Source organism: Wyeomyia smithii, chromosome 2 (genome assembly GCF_029784165.1).
Source record: "Wyeomyia smithii strain HCP4-BCI-WySm-NY-G18 chromosome 2, ASM2978416v1, whole genome shotgun sequence".
NCBI lineage: Eukaryota > Metazoa > Arthropoda > Insecta > Diptera > Culicidae > Wyeomyia > Wyeomyia smithii.
This window is the reverse complement of record NC_073695.1, coordinates 14,540,835-14,561,101: the sequence shown is the minus strand read 5'-3', so window position 1 is coordinate 14,561,101 and position 20,267 is coordinate 14,540,835. Positions and strand designations below refer to the sequence as shown.

At 42.7% G+C, this 20,267-nt stretch overlaps 2 protein-coding genes across 2 annotated transcripts in view; one reads left to right on the top strand and one right to left on the bottom strand.

Annotated features, from left to right (window-relative positions):
* Positions 1 to 20,267, bottom strand: part of LOC129722393 (uncharacterized) — a 78,726-nt gene that overhangs the window by 11,008 nt on the left and 47,451 nt on the right. Inside the window, exons 2-5 of the mRNA XM_055675799.1 lie at positions 14,851 to 14,932; positions 14,646 to 14,742; positions 14,428 to 14,580; positions 13,068 to 14,075 (exon numbers count right to left, since the gene is read on the bottom strand). Coding sequence (XP_055531774.1) covers positions 13,068 to 14,075; positions 14,428 to 14,580; positions 14,646 to 14,742; positions 14,851 to 14,931 — 1,339 coding nt within the window. The 5' untranslated portion in view covers position 14,932. The remainder of the gene's footprint in view (positions 1 to 13,067; positions 14,076 to 14,427; positions 14,581 to 14,645; positions 14,743 to 14,850; positions 14,933 to 20,267) is intronic.
* On the top strand, positions 17,284 to 18,150 carry LOC129725768 (uncharacterized protein K02A2.6-like). The gene has a single exon (XM_055681943.1). It carries the CDS (start codon positions 17,284 to 17,286, stop codon positions 18,148 to 18,150), a length of 867 nt encoding a protein of 288 aa, XP_055537918.1.

Sequence of the window (20,267 nt, the reverse complement as noted above, 5' to 3'; positions counted from 1 at the left end):
CACATGCAGAAAATGCTCAGCTCGTCGAACTGAGTCGATTGGTATACGACAATCGGGCCTTTTGAGCACTTTTATACCTTTAGTTTTTGCAGTGATTGCTATACCTTTCTAGGAGAAAGGCAAAAAGTGAAATGATAGAAATGACTTTTAATTTCAACTTCAATCCCGAGCAAGGCCGCAAACATGTTGCTCTCTCTATCTAACGTTACATTAAAATCAGTTAGCCCTCAGGCAATCTGTCCAACTACGCAGGGGCTATTCCGTGCCAGGATACGATAGTAGATTCCGGTAAGGGAACTAGGAGGAATTAACGAACTCAACTGAATTAAAACGATAAGACTCACAAAACAATGCGATAAGGGAGTGCAGCTTAACATAAGAAAATCATATTACATTGCTAACTTAACTCTATTGGCATGCATACATTTTGCCACCCTTTACAAACTTCACATCTTTAACTTATTCATATCGGTGGGTGCCCCTTGATGTTGTCTATACTGTACTTCACACGCTGCCACCGGTGCGCTAGATCCCTTTCTGTCTTGCCTAATCAGCAAGCATTGCGACGATCGTGTAGTCTGCTTCTTCGTGTCCTTGCGGTCTCGCTATCGCACGTATGGTTGGCGGAAACGAAATGCCGTGAATTCGGCTCAATCGGTCTTGCCTTCGCCGTCCCTAGATGCTATCACTACGCTCAGAGAGTCTCGTTGCTGTGGCACCTAAGCCTGTAAATTAAAGGCCCTCTAGGAGGCCATGTGACGTCATTCCTTTGCTACAGAAACGCAGCAATTTATATTAGAGATGCACCGCATAGCACTATTCGGCCTTCGGCCGAATACCGAATAACCTTTTTTCCATTATTCGGTGAGATGAATATACGGCTTAACACAACGTTGATCGTATGATAACAAAATAACCAAATGGTCATTGTTTGAAATTTAAATTGTTTTTCGCTTTCCAATTGTTCATGTACGAAAACGATTGAAAATTGTCCGAACTATTGCACAAAAAATAATTAATTATGCGCCTATGGAATAAGGCACGCTAATCCGTGGCGCACCTAGTTTTGTTCTAATTTGAGTTGTCGTTTAAAAATAATGTTTTTGAGGATTATGGCTAACACAATTTAAAAGTTTGTGTCACAACTACATTTTGAGTGTTTTTGAAAAAAAAAAAAATGCGAGAAATGAACGAGAACTGAGGATGTGACTTTGGCTCAGAAAAATAAACCTCATCCAGACAAGACATGAAAGAGATGTGTGGAGATTGCGGTTCGTGTTCCGTTTAATGAGATATATTCCTTTCTAAGCACAAGTTACATCTTCAGTTTTCGTTTACCCCCGTTCATAGAACTTTGCACTATACTTTTATAATATTTTCTGATAATCGTTGGCCACTATTCGGCTTATTCGGCATATTCGGCCGATTAATAAACTTACTATTCGGCGAGCCGAATATTCGGCAAAATCCAATTTTTGCTGATATTCGGAGCATCTCTAATTTATATGATGTACCTTTCGAAGGCCTTTGGGTGTCTTGTGTCTACTTTTTCGATACTTGAATCCAACGCAGCCGAGTCTCGTTGTGGCTTGATCTGTCGTCGGAGATCACTAGCTTATGCGGTATAACTCTACACGAAAGAATTGAGGTTATGTTTCTTGCCTAGGTCGTAATTATGAGAGTTACCTTCGTTTCTTGGAATTCGCAACTCTCGTAGCAAATCTATCTCTCCAAACTATACGGATGTTAGTGCAAGTTTTGCGATAGCTCATAGGGAACTTGATGGAATGATGGGAATGAAGTCAAACGTGCTCGCGTTGCATGCGGTTATCCGAGAACAGATCGGGTAGTCCCTTTGCGATTAAAAGGCACCAAATTAGCTTCTATTGCATGGGCATTTGAGTTTTTCACCTTTTGTTTGCGGGCTATTGGTTTAACCAGCCCAATCGTGATATCCGATGCGACAAGCCTTCTATTTCGAGCACTTCAGATCGGCTCCTTAAGGACGACCATAAACCACCTTCACTCTATGACTGTACCGTGCAATTGTCTGACTCAAGCTTTGTTCCCGAGGATTGTCGTTGCAGAGCGAGAGCGGGCAAGCGGGATTAATGTTGTGTTTAGAGACTTCTAGCGAGAGACTGGTTATTATACTCGCTTCGATTTGGTAGCGATGTGAGTGCATGCAATTCGTAGAGCTTGCACTCGAAGAAAATTTACAGTATTTTTGTCGGCAAAATCTCGAAGTTGTAACAAACATTGAAATAGTACAATATTAAATTTAAATGATGTTGAGGCCTCATATTTTGATCGTAACTATAGTTTTAAACAGTCTGCGGGTTTCGTTTCTTTCTATAACTTTCAAACCACATGTTTGAACATTATGAAATTCATTGTTTAAGGGTTTGAAAGCCCATTTATTTGAATTCAACTATGTTCATAGCTTCTGAGATTTAAGAGCGCTTTTCACATTCTGACGCAGCGCCAAAACTAAAAGTTTGTTTACAATGAAATTCAATAGCAACCTAAGCGGCAAATAGACCCTTCATTTGACACCAAGATAGAAAGAATCGGTCAGACCATCTCTGAGAAAAGTGAGTGAGAAAGAAAGGTGCACATACACACGTACACACCCACACACAAACATATACACCTATACATGCATATATGCAAAAAATGCTCGATTCGTCGAACTGAGTTGAGTAGTATATGACATCCGGCCATTTCAATCATTTTTCTACCTTTTAATTAGCCAGTGATCGTTAGGAGAAAGTCAATATGTTTACTTTCATTATGTGATTCCACATTTTTATGAACAACGGACACAGTTACAATCCGATTGCAATGAAATTCAATAGCAATCTATGGGGCAACTAGATCTTTCATTTGACACTAATTTTGTGAAAATCGGTTCAGCCATCACTGAGAAAAATGAGTGAGTTTAAACAACCTCAGGATAACTTTTCTTTACATAACTTTTGAACCATATGTTCAATCATAACGAAATTCAAAAGTTAAGGGTTCTGAGGACAGCCCAATCATTATTTCTGAGATATTGATGTTTCGTGATTTTTACATTTTGATACATCACCTCTAAACTAAAAATCCAATTACAATAAAATTCAATAGCAACTTATGGCGCAACTAGACATTTCATTTGCAATTAATTTTATGAAAATCGGTCCAGCCATCTCTGAGAAAAATGAGTGAGAAAAAAAAGTTGCACATACACACACACACATAGACACATACACACATACATACATACATACAGAAAATGCTCAGTTCGTCAAAAGAAGTCGAGTGGTATATGACATTCGGCCATTGGGACCACTTTTATACTTCCGGTTTTTCCAGTGATTGCTATACCTTTCTAGGAGAAAGGCAAAACGTGTTCCGGAGGCTGTCAAAACTTACTTATTTTTCTTGGAAAAAGCTGAATCTTTTTTTTTTAAATTAAGGTCGTATTGAAGGTCTAGTTACCCCATAAAACCCCATTGAATTTTATTGTAATTGGCATATTCCAAGGACTACTTAAGCTCACTCTATTTTTTTCAGAAATGGTTGGAACGATTTTCACCAATTTGGTCTCAAATAAAAGATCTAGTTGCCGCATAACACGCTATTCAATTACACTGTTATCGGACTTCATCCTTGTTCGTTATGTACCAAATTGTAAAATTCACGAAACTTAATTACCACAGAAACTACTCAACAGATCTAAACATAGTTGGATTCAAATGATCGGGTTTGTCTTTGAAACCCTTAATTAATAAATCCCAAAGCGTTTAAACATGTGGTTTAAAAGTTATTACAGGTATACCTCGATTTTACGCACATTCTTGTTTTTGAAATGTGCGTAAAATCGAATCAAAATTTTCAATTTTTTTAGCCCAAAATTAGCTTCCGTGATCTGAAATGTGCAAGAAAACATGTAAGGGTCATCCAATTAGTATGTGACGTTCAAAAGTGGGGTTGGAGAGCTTGACAACTCATAGAAACAATATTAAGGGTCTAAAAAAGAGAGTGACATAGGAGCGGGGTCGAAGAAGGTAATTTTTTGCGTTACGTAATCAACAGACGTTCTCTAATGTGCCGTGGGAAACTCACCCAGAACAGATGCAAAATGCTTGAAAGGAATTACTTAAAACAATGAAATGGGCGTGTGTGTATGTGAGTATATATTAGGGTGGGAAATCGTTATATGGAAAAAACGAAACTCGATAGCAGAAAACCAGAACCATGTTTTTTTGTTATATTTGGGGCCCCAAACAATCCTAAATTTATAGGAAGTCGATTGGTTTTGTCTCCGTTTAGCACATTGCATTTCAAATTTATATGGAGATTTGTATGGAAAAACCAACTTTTATGCATTTTCCATTCTTAAAAGCTCAAAATGGCTCAAACTTTAGGTTCCATAACTTCAAATGGTAGATTTTTTTATGTCTAACAAGAGCTAGGGTGTCCTAAAAATACTAGAGCTGTTCAAAGTTGAGTATGTCGAAATTTATGTTGCAAATAATTTTTTCTGCCAACACTGCCAGTGTATCGGTGTCAGTCAGATTTCCATCAGAAGCAACCTCTGAAACACGTTGTAGATTCTTTCTACGCCTAAAATATTGACTTAAATTTGTTTGCTTGATCCAGCTGAGTGTATTAACTCGTTACGACAGGTTACTTCTGATGGGAATTCTACTGATGCCGGTACATTGGTAATGTTGGCAGAAAACAAGATTTTCTGCATTTAAATCGACATACTCAATTTTGAACAGCTATAGCTCTTCTTAGGGACATCCTAGCTCTTCAGTATCTTTTGCAAAGTTGTTAGGCATCTAAAATAATATACTTCAACATAATGTAGTGCATTATTAGAGTATTATTGAGCTCTATAGAAAGGTAAATGCAAAAAAGAAGGTTTTTCCATATAAATTTTCATACAAATTTGAAATTCAATGCACCAAGCGGAGACAAAACCAGTCGACTTCAGGTAAGTTTAGGGTTGTTTGGGGTCCCAAAAAGAACCATAAAAACTTGGTTCTGGAAAATCGATCACTTTTCCCCACCCTAATAGCCATATTTGGCCACCAGTTTTATTTGATTTAGGTTTAAAATTGTTATTTTGGCAAAAATATTGGGAGCCATCATTTTTTTTAGCCAGATTATATTTGTGTTTGTGTGATATAGAACCTACCGAAGGTGAGACACCAACTGTCTGCTGTAATATCTTTAATATCTCTTTAATTTAACTCCGCCTGTTACGATTCTCTTGGTTCAGTTTAGCCTTTACGAATAGACTTGAATTATTGAGAACTGTAGCAGAGGGTCCAAAGCCCCTGTAAAGGAGGATGGTTGCAACAGCTCTTAACCATGGCTGTTGCGTAAAATCCAATGGTTAAAGCCCCTAAGCTAAGGTGTTATGCGACCCGTGCCGATGGATGACGTGGTGGGGGGGGGTTTAAGAAATACCCAGCCTCTAACGGAGCCTGTGGAGTACCAGGGCACCCTTCACAGTAATTAGCCCTTACTGCATCACGCGGGTCACTGATGCAGCGGACTCTTCTTTACCCAGCGACTCGTGGGAATTTTATGAACGACACAACTTCACAAAATTGGGCCACCGGCAGCCTTTCTTTGCCGGAACCCATGGACTCATCGGAGCGTAGTCCAATAAAAACAAACGCACCGGGCAGAACGGAGGAGATGGAGCATGAGGATGATTTCAACCTCGACAGCGAATCGCTGGACGGAGGACCCTCGGCTTCATCCTTAATCCTAGTTTCTCCACAAGGGAATGACGAAAGTCAAATGGACTTAGTTCCCGGTCCACAGACAAGGCCCGATAACGAAGGGAAACCCGAATCATCGGCACCCCTTGTCAAGCGACTTTCAAATGCGCAAAGGCGGCGACTGAGCAAAAATCTTCGCTCCGGTCTCTCGTACGAAGAAGCCAGGAAGCTGGCCCTCCTTCCAACAGAGCAGCCTGCTCAATCGAACCAAGTTGCCGTCAAGCGACAGCGGTCGGACGACTTGGTGTCACCAAACACCAGTACTAAGTGTCCACAGCCTAAAAAACTGCGGAACGGCACTGGTTTGGGGTCATCGGGTTCGAAGCCGCTCCCGAAGGCCACATATAGGGACATGGTGGGAGCTATAAGCCTTGCGGTTACTTCTGCTACCCACCCCAGCTCCCTACTCACAACGGACCAGCTTCAGGCTGTCCGGACCTCCATCCTCGATCACATTGCGGACCAGGAAAATCCAACCACCAAGCCCAAGTTTAACGGTTGCCATCTAAAAAATGGCTTCCTGCAACTTTCCTGTGCCGACAACGACACAGTGCAATGGTTGGAAAGGGAGGTACCTTCTCTCGTACCATGGGAGGGAGCACAACTTCGTGTATACCACATGAAGGATCTGCCGAAGGCCAGACGGTATGTCGGTTACTTCGCGGACAGTGCGAACTCTCCGGACGAGAAGATTCTTCGTTCACTCCAGAATCAGAACGACCATCTCTCTACCAAAATGTGGCGAGTCTGTAACCGCAAATTGGTAAAGACCTTGGTCGAACTAGTTCTGGATATTGACGAAGAATCGGCCAAACTCGTTGAGAGTAGAAATTATGAACTGCACTACGGTTTCGGCAAAGCACGCATCCGAAAGGTAAGCGGAAGGCCGAACGTCACAGGCGGGAAAGACTCCGTCGCAATGTCAGGGAAGGTACGTGCGGGTAACTCCTCCGGGAGTACTCTGCCACCACCCAGGCAAAACGATCCTGCGAATGGGCTAAAGGTTCGCGTGGGAAACTCCTCCGGGAGTGCCCCACAACCACCCAAACGCAACCCTGCGATTGGGAAGGTACGCGCAGGATGCTCCCCCGTGAGTGCCCTGTCACCACCCAAAAAACGCAACCCCGCGGCTGCTCGGACGGTTCCGCCGAAGACTCGCAAGCGTGTGAAGCATCAACCACCGAAAAGTCGCACCCCCCGGAGTCAAAAACCGCCACAGTGTGCGCGACGACCTTCTGTTGCCAATCGACTGCTGCAACCGAAGCCGAACAGTGAGGAAGAGCAACTTCCATCAACCAGCCAAACCGCTGTTGGCAGCCGTCAGCCAATACCAGGATCATCTTCCGATCCGGACAAAGACGGCAACTTCACTGCAAAGTGAGCAGCCTTCGCTGCGTGCAAGCGAATCTCCATCACGCAAAAGGCGCCTCGGGTGTTCTTTGCAGGAGATTCGCCAAAGAGCAGCTAGCGGCTGCTTTCATCCAGGAGCCGTGGATCAACGAATCCAAAGTTCTCGGACTTAACGCTCCTAACGGTAGGTTAATCTACTGTGACACGCAGTCCAAACCAAGGACTGCAATTCTGCTAAATAGAGAACTAAAATTTTTACCTATTCCAGAATTTATCCAACGCGACGTCGTTGCCGTCACGGTTGAAGTACCGACAACCAGAGGAAAGCAGGAAATGGTTGTCGCGTCGGCCTACTTCCCGGGCGACCAAGGTGATATACCGCCACCCGAAGTTGCTGCGCTCGTGCGGTACTGCAAGGGCATCAACAAGCCGTTTCTGATCGGCTGCGATGCCAACGCTCACCACACGATCTGGGGCAGCTCGGACACCAACATCAGGGGTGAGTACCTACTTGAATACCTTACTTCTAACGATGTCAATGTATGTAATGTAGGGAATAACCCCACGTTTATCAACGCTATTAGACAGGAGGTCCTTGATCTCACTCTGTGTAGCGCCTCTATTTCTGAAAGGATTAAAAATTGGCATGTCTCCGATGAAACTAGTTTGTCGGACCACAGACACATCGTTTTTAATATAGAGGCTAACCCTCTGAAAAGAGAGCTGTTCAGAAATCCTAAGAATACAGATTGGGAATCCTTTAAGGAACGCCTGATCGATTCACGAACTTTCAGTTACAGCACATTCGAAATTCTGTTGACCTGAATTCGGCAGCAAATGATCTACAAAACAGAATCATGGATGCTTTCGATGCTAACTGTCCACTAACACAGCGGTCAGTATGCCGTGACGTACCCTGGTGGAATGATCAACTTAGTGACCTTCGTCGGGAAACTAGGCGGTTGTTCAACAGGGCAAAAGTCACGTCTAACTGGGACGACTACAGGGCGTCCCTCACTAAATACAACGCCGAGCTACGCAAGGCTAAACGGAAATCCAGAGTTAGTTTCTGTGAAAGAATCCAAACTCTGCCGGAAGCTACGCGGCTCAAAAAGGCGATGTCCAAAGACCATACTAACGGTTTAGGACAGGTGAGAAAAGAGGATGGATGCCTCACTGTCACTACCAAGGAAACGCTGGAGGTTCTTATAAATACCCACTTTCCTGGATCGACAGAGACCGAAGAACTGAATAGTGATGGGTCGCGGCAGGACAATTCGAGACATATGGCGTCTCGGGAGTCCATCCTGCTGGCCCGTCGACTGTTCACGGAAGCTTCAATAGGTTGGGTTGGGCTCTAAGCTCATTCGACCCTATGAAGTCTCCTGGTCCAGACGGCATACTACCCATCTTTCTACAAAAATCGGCCGCAGTTATCATGTCCGAACTCATCAACCTCTTCAGAGCCAGCTTTATCCTGGGCCATATTCCGGATAACTGGCTGAAGGTGAAGGTAGTGTTTATCCCCAAAGTTGGAAGAAAGGACAAAACCCTACCTAAAACTTTCAGACCCATAAGTCTGACTTCATCGCTTCTCAAGTTGATCGAGAAAATAATGGATAAATATATCCGTGATGAGTTTCTTAAAGACTCCCCACTGAACAGGAACCAACATGCCTACCAAAGCGGCAAGTCAACAGAAACTGCTCTTCACAGCTTAGTGACGTTGATTGAAAAGTCCCTAAGTTATCAGGAGACGGCGCTATGTGCCTTTCTTGATATTGAAGGGGCCTTCGATAACACGTCCTTTGCATCAATCGATACGGCTCTTTCTCATAAGGGAATCGACCAAACTTCAAGGAACTGGATACACGCAATGCTCTCTAGCAGAGTGATCACAGCAACCTTGGGAGATTCGTCTGTAACAATGTCAGTGATCAAGGGGTGTCCGCAAGGAGGAGTTCTCTCGCCCTTGTTATGGTCACTAGTTGTCGACGCACTTCTCAACAAGCTTTCACAGCTTGGTTACGAGGTCATTGGATACGCCGATGACATCGTCCTCATCGTCAGAGGTAAAGATGACGCAACTCTGTCGAGCCGAATGCAAACGGCTCTGAATACCACCATGTCATGGTGTTTACAGGAGGGTCTAAACATAAACCCCTTAAAAACAGTCCTAATTCCATTCGGCAGACGAAGGACGATCTCCATCACTCCTCCAATACTGAGTGGAGTTAGACTGGGCTTCAGCAATGAAGTCAAATATCTCGGAATTATTCTGGACAAGAAACTGAACTGGTCTGCACAACTGGATCATGCCGCTAAGAAAGCGATCTCAGCGATCTGGGCCTGCAGAACTCTCTTCGGTAAGACCTGGGGACTGAAACCAGACTTGGCACTCTGGTCTTACAAGACCATTGCCCGACCAAGAATCACCTATGCTGCCCTAGTGTGGTGGCCTAAGGTGAACGAAGTGACTGCGCAAGCCAAACTCAAAAAAGTTCAAAGACTTGCATGTCTTTCGGTTACCAGCGCTATGCGAACAACTCCAACTGCAGCCATGGAAGCTATGCTTTGCCTACTACCTCTACATCTTCATGTGAAAAAGGAAGCAGAGCTTGGCGCTCTAAGGTTGCAAAGGAGGAAAACCATACTTGAAGGGGACCAAATCGGCCACCTTCGCATACTTAGGGAGTTCAAACTAACTCCGCTATTAACCACAGTCTCCGACTGGATGGACGTTAGGTCCAACATGGATATTCCATATAGAGTGATTGAAACAAACCGCTCTATGTGGAACAATGGAGGGCCTAATCTTCCACCTGGCATCGTCAATTTTTATACGGACGGCTCGAAAATGGGATCCCTAACGGGATCTGGTATATACGGACCCGGTATCAGGGAAACGTTTTCCCTGGGAAAATGGCCCACCGTTTTTCAAGCAGAGGTATATGCCATATATATCTGCGCAAAAATATGTCTGCAACGCAACTACAGACATGCGAAAATCGGTATATTCTCGGACAGTCAAGCAGCACTACTAGCACTTAAGTCCGTCAAATGCGCTTCCAAACTTGTTTGGGAATGCATTGAAACTCTACGGGAACTTTCCCGACAGAATTCAGTTTTTCTGTTTTGGGTGCCCGGACACTGCGGAGTCGAGGGTAATGAACACGCTGACTACCTAGCAAGACAGGGATCAGCTCAGCGGTTTATTGGTCCCGAGCCGTTTCTGGGTACGTCCATTTCCGCTATCAAAAGCGAACTATTAACTTGGGAAAGGCTAGAAATAGTATCCCAATGGCAACAGGCACAGGGTTGTAGACAAGGCAAACAGTTTATCTATCCGAACCCTGGAACCGCCAGAAAGCTACTTAGTCTAAATCGTAGTGACCTACGGATAATCACGGGACTCCTCACCGGACACTGTCCCGCTTTTTATCATTTAAAGAAAATCGGCGTAGTGTTGAACGACACCTGCCGATTCTGCAAATCTGAACCAGAGAGTTCAGAGCATTTGCTTTGCTCTTGCGAAGCTCTTGCTTCCTCTAGGTACAACTTCTTAGGAAGTTACCTTTTAACTCCATACCAAGCATGGAGCTCCAATCCCAAGCAGGTCATTAGTTTCATCAACTATGTTGTACCTAATTGGGGTACAGGTTTACAACAAAACAGTTCTACTCCATCAATGAGTACGAACAATCCGTAACCTGTGCACAGCAATCGGGCCCGCCACAAAAGACAATCAGCAAGAATGTCGCAGTGGCATTTCAGTACCCAGTGCCCTTCAGGCATACAGAGAATAAAAAAAAATCTTTAATATCAGTATAAAAACCTTGTTGGCAGAATCTTGGTTGGTAGTAATTCCACAATAAAAGTTTTGGCAACATATGCCAGTGATCATATATTTTGTGTTGTTCTTAAAATTTCATGCAATTATTGCAATGATATTTCATAGATTAAAACTGCACAAACATGTTCTATGTAATAGCATGTTTTAAAACATTGAAGGTAGTTCTATCGAAATTAAAAAAGAAGAATCATTTCTCAGATTAAAAACGTTGCTAAGGTTGTTTGTCGGAATTTCCAAAAATTTAGTTTGCCATTTCTTCTAATCCATCCATATAGCGAACCTGTATGAAAGCTTCAAAATCATTTTAGAGTAAGCTTTGATAATAAATCAGTACTAAGTATTCAACTTGAACAGTCCAATATAAGATGGATTTAAAAAAGTAATCGCTTGGCTTTTGAGGAAATAGGAATAATTTTGTTTTTGTTGCATTAGATTTAGCAAGAATTTTCTTGCTGCCCGCTTAATAACAATGACAAATACAGTATCGAAAAGTGCTAATTAAATTCATTCTGCTGTTGTAGAAAATATAATTAAGGAAGGATTTATGGGAAACATGAGAATAAACATGCATTAGTTACTGGACGAATGGTCTTACCCACTAATCAAACTCGACGGAGTAATTTTATAACTAAAAGCCCTCTTATTACACTCTTTAGTCCTACATCACTATTCCATACCATCTCTAGTGCTGTACTGCCCTTTTAAGCATAGTTATCCCACTTTCTATGAAGATTCCTATAAACATGGGGCGACTCTCGACAGACAAACATCATATCAAGAAGACTAGCATCTCTGGAACGATCCAATACAAATGACAAGCGTCAAATCAAACAGCGCACTCCATCTATTAAAGGTGAAAGCTTGTTATGAAAGCGGTGGTAATTGCATCGCTACGAAAACATTGTGTGCGCCTGTGAAGATCCTGCCTGTGCATTCGGATTACATTCGCATCGCCAGCACACACACTAGCATTCGTCAGTTACACCGTGATTCAGATATATGCGCTGCCAAAACTGTCGCTCGATTTCAGGCAGAATTCCCAGTCGTCTTGATGTGATGTTTTTGATTTTACTATATTCAGTACATTGATATGATTTAGATAAGTCTGTCTGTTACCGCCTTCATGAACTTATTAAAATTTTTGTCCATCGTCAATTTCAAGTTTACTTTTTTATATATTTGTGATGTTTGAGTTTTTGAATCCACTCTGACCAATTTAAAAATCATACATCTATCAAGGCTACTGTTACCCACAGTTTAAGCATATATTCGGTGCTCAGTTTTTTTGTGTTTTTATCTAGAGATCTGATGATTTTTATTTTGTTCTACGCCTCGTTGACCACAGTTCATGTTGTCATGACCTTTGTTCTGATTTTTGCGTTTTTTCGATAAATTTTAGTGATTCCAATGATCAATACTCTGTTTTCAACTACAGGCTTTTCAGTATTGATTTTTTGCGATTATTAATCCAAAGCAGTGATGATAAAAATTATTGTAACTACCGGAATTCTCCGAAAATTACGTTGCACCCTTCCAAATACCCTAGATATGTATCCTTGTAAGAAAAGGGAATACTCTTTGTAAGCTGTCTGTCATATTCTGTTTAACTATTTTTTTTCATCTATAACTTGTTTAAATATTTCACGCCCATCATTCACGGTCACGTCATAAAATTTGATGAAAATCCAGCCAAATGATCTACACCGTTCTATCGTGAAGTGAAAATGAAAATCAAACAGCAAACGTTATCAAAATGAAACTCCAAAATTGATTTAGGAGCGAACTTTTCGAGGCCGGTTTCTTCGGGGTAGTATTTTTCCCATTCATCACTAGTCGCCGAATTTACAAAATTTGAAACGGTGAAAATCAAAGGAACACGCGGTAACTTAAACTCAAGGATGATTTTCTGTTTTTCAAAAGATCGCAGTAAGACAGAATAAAAAAAATTGAAATATTTTTTTGAGGTATTTTTCAGTTTCATGCAAAAGTGCTCGAAGATATTGGCCCTGAATAGTATGCATATGATCTATTTCTTCCTCCTCCTCTCTCACGCACGGCTATGATTCAACCCCGCTTACCTTCATGGTCACCCGTATATTTGACGGTCTGATCCAGGATCAAATCCTCGATCGTCTTTAGCTTCCGGTCCATATTATCCAACTTCTCCTGGTTCAGACTTTTCTTCTTGCGATCCTCATCGTACGACTTGTAGAAACTCAGCGGGTACGCTCCCCCGCTGATGCTTTTTTTCCTCCGATCCATACCGAAGTATTTGTTCCACTGGATTGACTTTTTCGCCTTGTACTCACCGATATCGCCGGGGATAATTTGATCCTCCTTCACAACCTCCAGATTTGAGCGCTTCTTCACTGATCGCTTTCGCTTGTCGTCATCCTCTCCTTCGAACTCCTCGCTAGATTCGTGATCGTGTTCATGGTCATGGTCGTGACCATGGTCGTGATCGTGATCATGTTCGTGGCTTTCTTCCGAACTGCGGTCGTCGTGATCGTGTTCCCCGCTGGCGTCTTGCTTTTCGTGTGATTTCGTTTCGTTCATCTTATCTAGTTTTTTCACCGGCTCTGGTTCACTTGATCGTTTCTTTTTCTGTTCCACGGGTTTCTCGAAAAGCGCTTGCAAATCTTTAGCGACTTTTTCATCCGTTCCGGAAATGGCAGTTTCCGGCTTTGGAGAACGCTTGGCAACAGGGAAACGCTTCCTGCGGGAAGCAGGCAGCCACGGTAGCATTGGCATTGTACGTTTCTTTTCCTGCATCGGAGGTCCATAGTACACGGCGGCTACGTCTGATTGCGAGATTGGATAACCCTGTCGCTTGTCGAAGTAGGGAGCTTCATCGTCAGCGGCCGCGCGGTCTTCATCGAACAGTTCCTGTTCGATCTCGTTTTCCTGCTGCTGATACTTGTCCCAGAGCTGTCGCAGCCGGTCCAGATATTTCTCCTCGCGTTCAATGTTTGCTTGGCGGTCAATCTCCTTTAGGAAGTCCGAAGACATGTCGGGTCGTTGTAGGTAGGGCTTTTCCAATTCACGCTCTCGAAAAACGGTCGGATACGCGGGTAACTCGGCGAGGGCTGAAATGGTGCACTATTTATTTCATATCCTTGCGTGTTCAATGGTATTTCGTTTGTGCTTCAGGCAGTTTGGATGAAGAAAATGAGATGGGGAGAAGGGGGATTTTCCGCATGACTTCACAAAACGGGTGGTTCGATTTGTTCAAATCCATTTATCGGTTGGTGTAGGAAAAGTTCAACCTCTTGCTGGTTGGAATCGATGGGAAGATAGGGAGGACTGATCACTGTTCAATCATTTAGATCGGTAACAAAAGGTACGTGAGAATTGAAGATTTTAAGTGGGTGGCATCCCCTTTTGAAGGCGTAATTGAGTTCGCATGGTGTCTAGTAAAGGGGAATGAAAATCACTTACCGTCTCGTTCGCGGAAAATTGAACGCTTTCGAGCCTCCAGATCGTATGGGTCGTACGGTTCCTCCTCCAGATCATCATCCCGCCGCAGGTAATTGGCTAGGATTTTGTTCAACCGTTGACGATTCGGTCGATACGCCAGCGGTTCGTCGGATGCTAATGCAAATAATAAATGAATATTATATATTCAATTCTGTTGGAATTTTTTTTTTATTACGTACGTTCCAGCCAGTAACCTTCATCATCCAGGGGTTCGCCGGTGGCTTCATCTCGCAGCGCAAGCTGGGCTTCACGACGGTGCAGAGCATCGACGGCTGCCTGCGGGGAAGAATGAAAAACGGGCGGACACGCGTACCGATCAGAATTTCAATATCCCGAAGTTCAAATTATGTACCGAATCGAATCAATCGATAAAAAGTAGCCTACCTGAAGAGAGTATGGAGAGTGCGGCGAGGATAGAACCAAACCCACGCATACAACCAGTGTGCCATAGACCAGTAGAGCCATACTGTGAAAAGAATAGAAAAAGCAAAACAAATTAGCATTTTCCTACACGAAATCGCGATTCGGTTGCAATTAATTAACTAATGATTTTTTGCTCTTTGTTATCGCCAGTAGCATTTTCGATTTTCATTCACGGTCATTCACGGTTTGTGTTGTCAACATCGTTCGAAAAACATAAAAATTTACAAAAAAAAAAAAAAAATATTAAAAATATCTTCAACGTTTCTAGTTGTACCGATGATTGTGTAAGTATGTATTTGTTCCTAATGTCTGTATGTTAATAGTAATATTTTGTAATAATGTAAATAGATTGTGTTGGAGTACCCCTCTCCCAAACGTTACTAAAGGATAACGCTCAAACGTCATCACTTTTTGGTATCGGCGCTAATCATACAAGACAGCCGAGTGAGTCGAGAAACCACATCACACACGATCGGGTGCTTTATTGTCTACAAATATTATACGCATTAAATATAGTTATATTAGTTGTTACCACCAAGTGTTTCAGTAAATATCACAACGTAACAAAGTGGCGACGAGAATTGTGACGCGTGTCGGTATAAGTCCGTCGAAAAAAACGGGAAAAAACCAATTGTCGATATTCGTGAAAACAACGTGGTTGGAAGAAGAAAATGTCGGTGCCGCCATTGCATTCTGGACAGGCAGATCAACCGTTCAAGGAGACTATTTTACAAATCCTCAACAACCAGCACATGCTGATGGCGCAGTTGTCGGATCAAATGACGGCGATCCAAGGAAACGTCCAGCAAACAAATCGAACTGAGCTGATACTCGACTCCCTAGCGTCGAATATTACGGACTTTGTCTACGATGGAAAAACAGGATGTTCCTTTGAAGCTTGGTTCGCGCGCTATGCGGACCTCTTTGAGAAAGATGCCGCCAAATTGACGGATGACGCAAAGGTACGGCTCCTACTCCGAAAGTTGAATCCTGTCGCCCACGAGAGATATACATCGTTCATTCTTCCTAAGCTGTCAAGAGAATATTCTTTCGAAGAAACAGTAGCTAAATTGAAAACTATCTTTGGTACCCCTGTGTCAATTTTTATCGTCGGTACCAATGTTTGCAGACGACTAAAGACGAGCATGAAAATTTTATTAGTTACTCATGCAAAGTAAACCGAGCTCTCGTTGATTTCAAGCTGCAGGAGTTGCAGGAAGAAAAATTCAAATGTCTCATTTTCTTGTGTGGGCTAAAATCATCCAAGGATTATGACATTAGGATGCGTTTGTTGTCGAAAATTAATGACACAAATGATATCACACTTGAGAAGGTTGTCGAAGAGTGCAAATCTCTCATTAACCTGAAGCGTGATACGGTTCTTATAGGAGGACAGTCTTCATCCTACACTGTGGCGGCAACGAAGGCTACCAGAGCACACTCACCATATGGACATAGGAGGGGAAATGTCAAACACAACAAAGGCAAGTGTGACGAAGTCAAAACGCCGTGCTGGGGCTGCGGCGGTATGCATTTTTCCAGTCAATGCACTTTTAAAGACCACAAGTGCCGGGACTGCGGTCGAACGGGCCACAAAGAAGGCTATTGTGGGTGTTTCAAACGGCGTCAACCAGTATACAAGGGCAAGCAGCAGAACAAAATGCAACACTCAAATAAGATCGTGATAGTAAAGGACCTCAGACGAAGTAGGCGATATGTTGAAACCAGCATCAACGGAGTACCAGTTAGTCTTCAGCTGGATTCCGGCTCCGACATAACAGTCATATCTAAACAAAACTGGATCAAAATTGGAGCACCACAAACATGGCCCCTACATATAAAATGATAGCAGCCGAGACTACTCAAGACGAGACGTTGCAGCAGGTGTTGAAATATGTGATCAATGGTTGGCCTAGCGACAAGAGAACCGTCTTCGGTGGATTGGAGGTTCAACAATTCTTTGCACGACGGGAATCGATGTACGTAGCGTCAAAAGTTCTAATGTATGGAGAACGAATTGTGGTACCAAGAAAATTGCAGCGCAAGGTACTGCAACAGTTGCACAAAGGGCATCCGGGCGTAGAGCGAATGCGGTCTCTCGCGAGAAGTTATGTGTACTGGCCGAACATTGATGATCAGGTTTCAACTTTAGTTCGATCCTGTGCTGAGTGTGCGTCTGTGGCGAAGAGTGATACTAAAACTAAACTTGAATAATGGCCTATTCCTGAAAAGCCTTGGCAAAGAGTGCATTTGGATTTTGCAGGACCGATCAATGGAGTGTATTATCTTCTCTTGGTAGACTCATTGTCAAAGTGGCCAGAGGTGGTTCCTACTACCAGAATCACCACAGCAGCAACCATCTCTATTTTACGTCAGATCTTCAGCAGATTTGGAATGCCTGAAGTGCTAGTGTCGGACAATGGGACACAGCTAACAAGCGATGTGTTTGAGCGATTTTGCGAGGCAAACGGTATTATGCATCTCAAAACAGCGCCGTTCCATCCCCAAAGCAATGGGCAAGTGGAACGTTTTGTCGACACGTTCAAACGGACAATAAAAAAAATTCAGGCGGGAGGAGAGTCATTAGAAAAAGCAATTGATACCTTTTTGCTCTGCTACAGATCTACACCGTGTCGAAATGCTCCAGACGGCAAATCCCCGGCGGAAGTGCTTTTAGGAAAACCATTGCGGACATCATTTGAACTGCTCCGCCCTCCAACCAGATTTTTCAAGGATAACAGTCTGAAGCAAAACAAACAATTCAACGCTAAACATGGTGCGAAGGAAAAATCCTTCGAGGTGAAAAATAAAGTGTTTGCCCAAGTGCACTACGGAAACAAATGCAACTGGGTGCCAGGAGAAATCGTTGAACGAGTGGGTACTGTCATATACAACGTTTGGCTTCCAGAAATGCAGCGGCTTATCCGGTCGCATAGCAACCAACTGAGGACACGCTACGAAGATAAACCGAGTGAATCATGTGAAGCAGAGCGGACTGTCCCCCTCGACATACTGTTGGGCGCCTGGGGACTCGGTCCAACCGAACCAAATACTACTAAGGAGGTAGCATCGACATCAGGATCGTCGGAAAGTTTGAATGATTTTCAACGGGAGTTTTTGCGAGAGCTCATGGGTCGCGAAGAGGGAAATCCTCGACCTCGGTTACCAAAACAGCCACCTACGATAGATCCTGAGGTACAACGTCGTTCGACGCGTCAGCGTAGAACACCAATCCGCTACGAACCCTACCAGGTTTACTAAAAAGGGGAGGTGTTGGAGTACCCCTCTCCCAAACGTTACTAAAGGATAACGCTCAAACGTCATCACTTTCTGGTATCGGCGCTGATCATAAAAGACAGCCGAGTGAGTCGAGAAACCACATCACACACGATCGGGTGCTTTATTGTCTACAAATATTATACGCATTAAATATAGTTATATTAGTTGTTACCACCAAGTGTTTCAGTAAATATCACAACGTAACAGATTGATTGACATCATTTTGAAGAATCTGCACTAATATACTATACAAGCTTTGAAACAATTGCGATAAGTTGCTAGACATTATTTAAATATTTATTATAATTCTCTTGGGCTAATTTCACGAACAAGCTGCAATATTATTCGATTACGACAAATGAAGGTCGCAGGTGTAAAGACATCCTAAACTGGTTCAATATGCTTACTGTTAGGAAGAAAAAATACGGCAAAAAAATCACAAAGATGACACCGTAGGGAAATATCTTCCACTGCCGGGCGGGTGGTTCGTATGTCCCCTAGACTACAAATTACATTCAACATGATAATAATTCCCAGCGGGGGTCTCTCAGTTGGATACCATAGCCAAGAAAACACAACTTTTAACTGTGGCAGTAGCGAACAAAATGCTCACAAATGCCATAGTCTGTAATGGCAAACAAATATCCGAGACGATTCTCGCAGCCGCCCTGTGTCTCACACCCACAGGACGGCCCAACAAAACAAACCGTTTTTCCAGTTCACCCCGCTGGGAGTCGCCGTCTGAAGTGGAAACATGAATCGTGAATGTCAAATTGCACGTATCGTATAGTGAATATGGGCTACAGGACCAAATAACATACTGAGAGATGTTATAACAGATAGACACAGAAGCTGAGACGATGCTTGTTTTTATATACAGTTTGCATCAACATTTCTCAAATCGGTTGCCTTGGTCTCGACCCACAGCCAGATCATATGCGGAGCTGCAAGAAATCTATTTCCCGCGAATGTGGGAAGCAATTCCGTCGTTGCGACTAACACTGATAACGATTATCGATTTGTTTTCTCGCGCTGACTCGCATCAGCGTATGATTTGTTACGTGCCATCTAATCTTGTTGGAACAGGTAATGATCAAACATAATAAAGTACCACTCGTAGCTATCCACCAGATGGGAATGATTTATTTAGATGAAAATTTTATTCAATTTGCGACGCTGGAGATAATCGAATTGAGTGTGTCCGATGTATTTTCGGTGACAGTCAAGTTCAAGGTTGTAAAGACTCCGTCATGGGGTCTGGTGGCGGAAAGTTTCATTTCAGTTTGCTCAAATGGGCGGCACAAATAACGGTGCGTTTCCATCGAAACCCAATACTGCGCACCGTGCGTCTGCTGTTTTCCGAAAAAGGTGTTTGCTTATTGCGTTCATAGTTTTTACGTCGTCGCTTGTCATCGTTCGTTCGGATCAATTTACTCTTATATTGAGTTGAGTTATTTGTTCTTTAGTAAAGTTGCTGTTTTACTCTTAGTTTAATTTAGAATGTGCTAATTCAAAGAACTAATACTTGAGATGAATGACGAACATTCATCGATTATTTTCAATGTTCAGGGATTGCACAAATAGGGGAACTGCTCCATTATTCATCTCATTAAGCCGATATTCACGAAGAATATTCACTGATTAAACAACATATTTTCATGAAATCATTGAACAAATAAACAAAATAAATGAACGTAGCCGCAGCCCGTCGTAGTAGGTTACCTAGATATCCGCTGTAGTTGTTTACGTGCAAATATGGTAACCTAGGTAACCACTGCAGTGCTGTCCATTAATATCAATTATGTCGGAATAATTCAACATTTTCAGTATGATTTGTTCGTATTAACAGAAACCGATTCGGCAACTTTTTTTTTTCTGCAAGGCAGTGAGAACAGATGAAAATACATACAGTTGAAATTTAGGAACTGTAGAAGTTCATCTCATATATTTCTGCTAATTCAAGCTGGTTTTTGGAAATTTGAGGTGAAGGTTTCAAAGATTAAAGTATTCTTAGTGTAGTGAGTGATTTTGTTTAGTGATTAAAATAAAAAATGGTCCGCTATTGATGAGAAAAACTTTGGTTGGCTACTGAACGAGTC

Coding starts and splice junctions, on each gene's coding strand:
- LOC129725768 (XM_055681943.1), top strand. CDS start 17,284: ATGCCTGAAGTGCTAGTGTCGGACAATGGGACACAGCTAACAAGCGAT.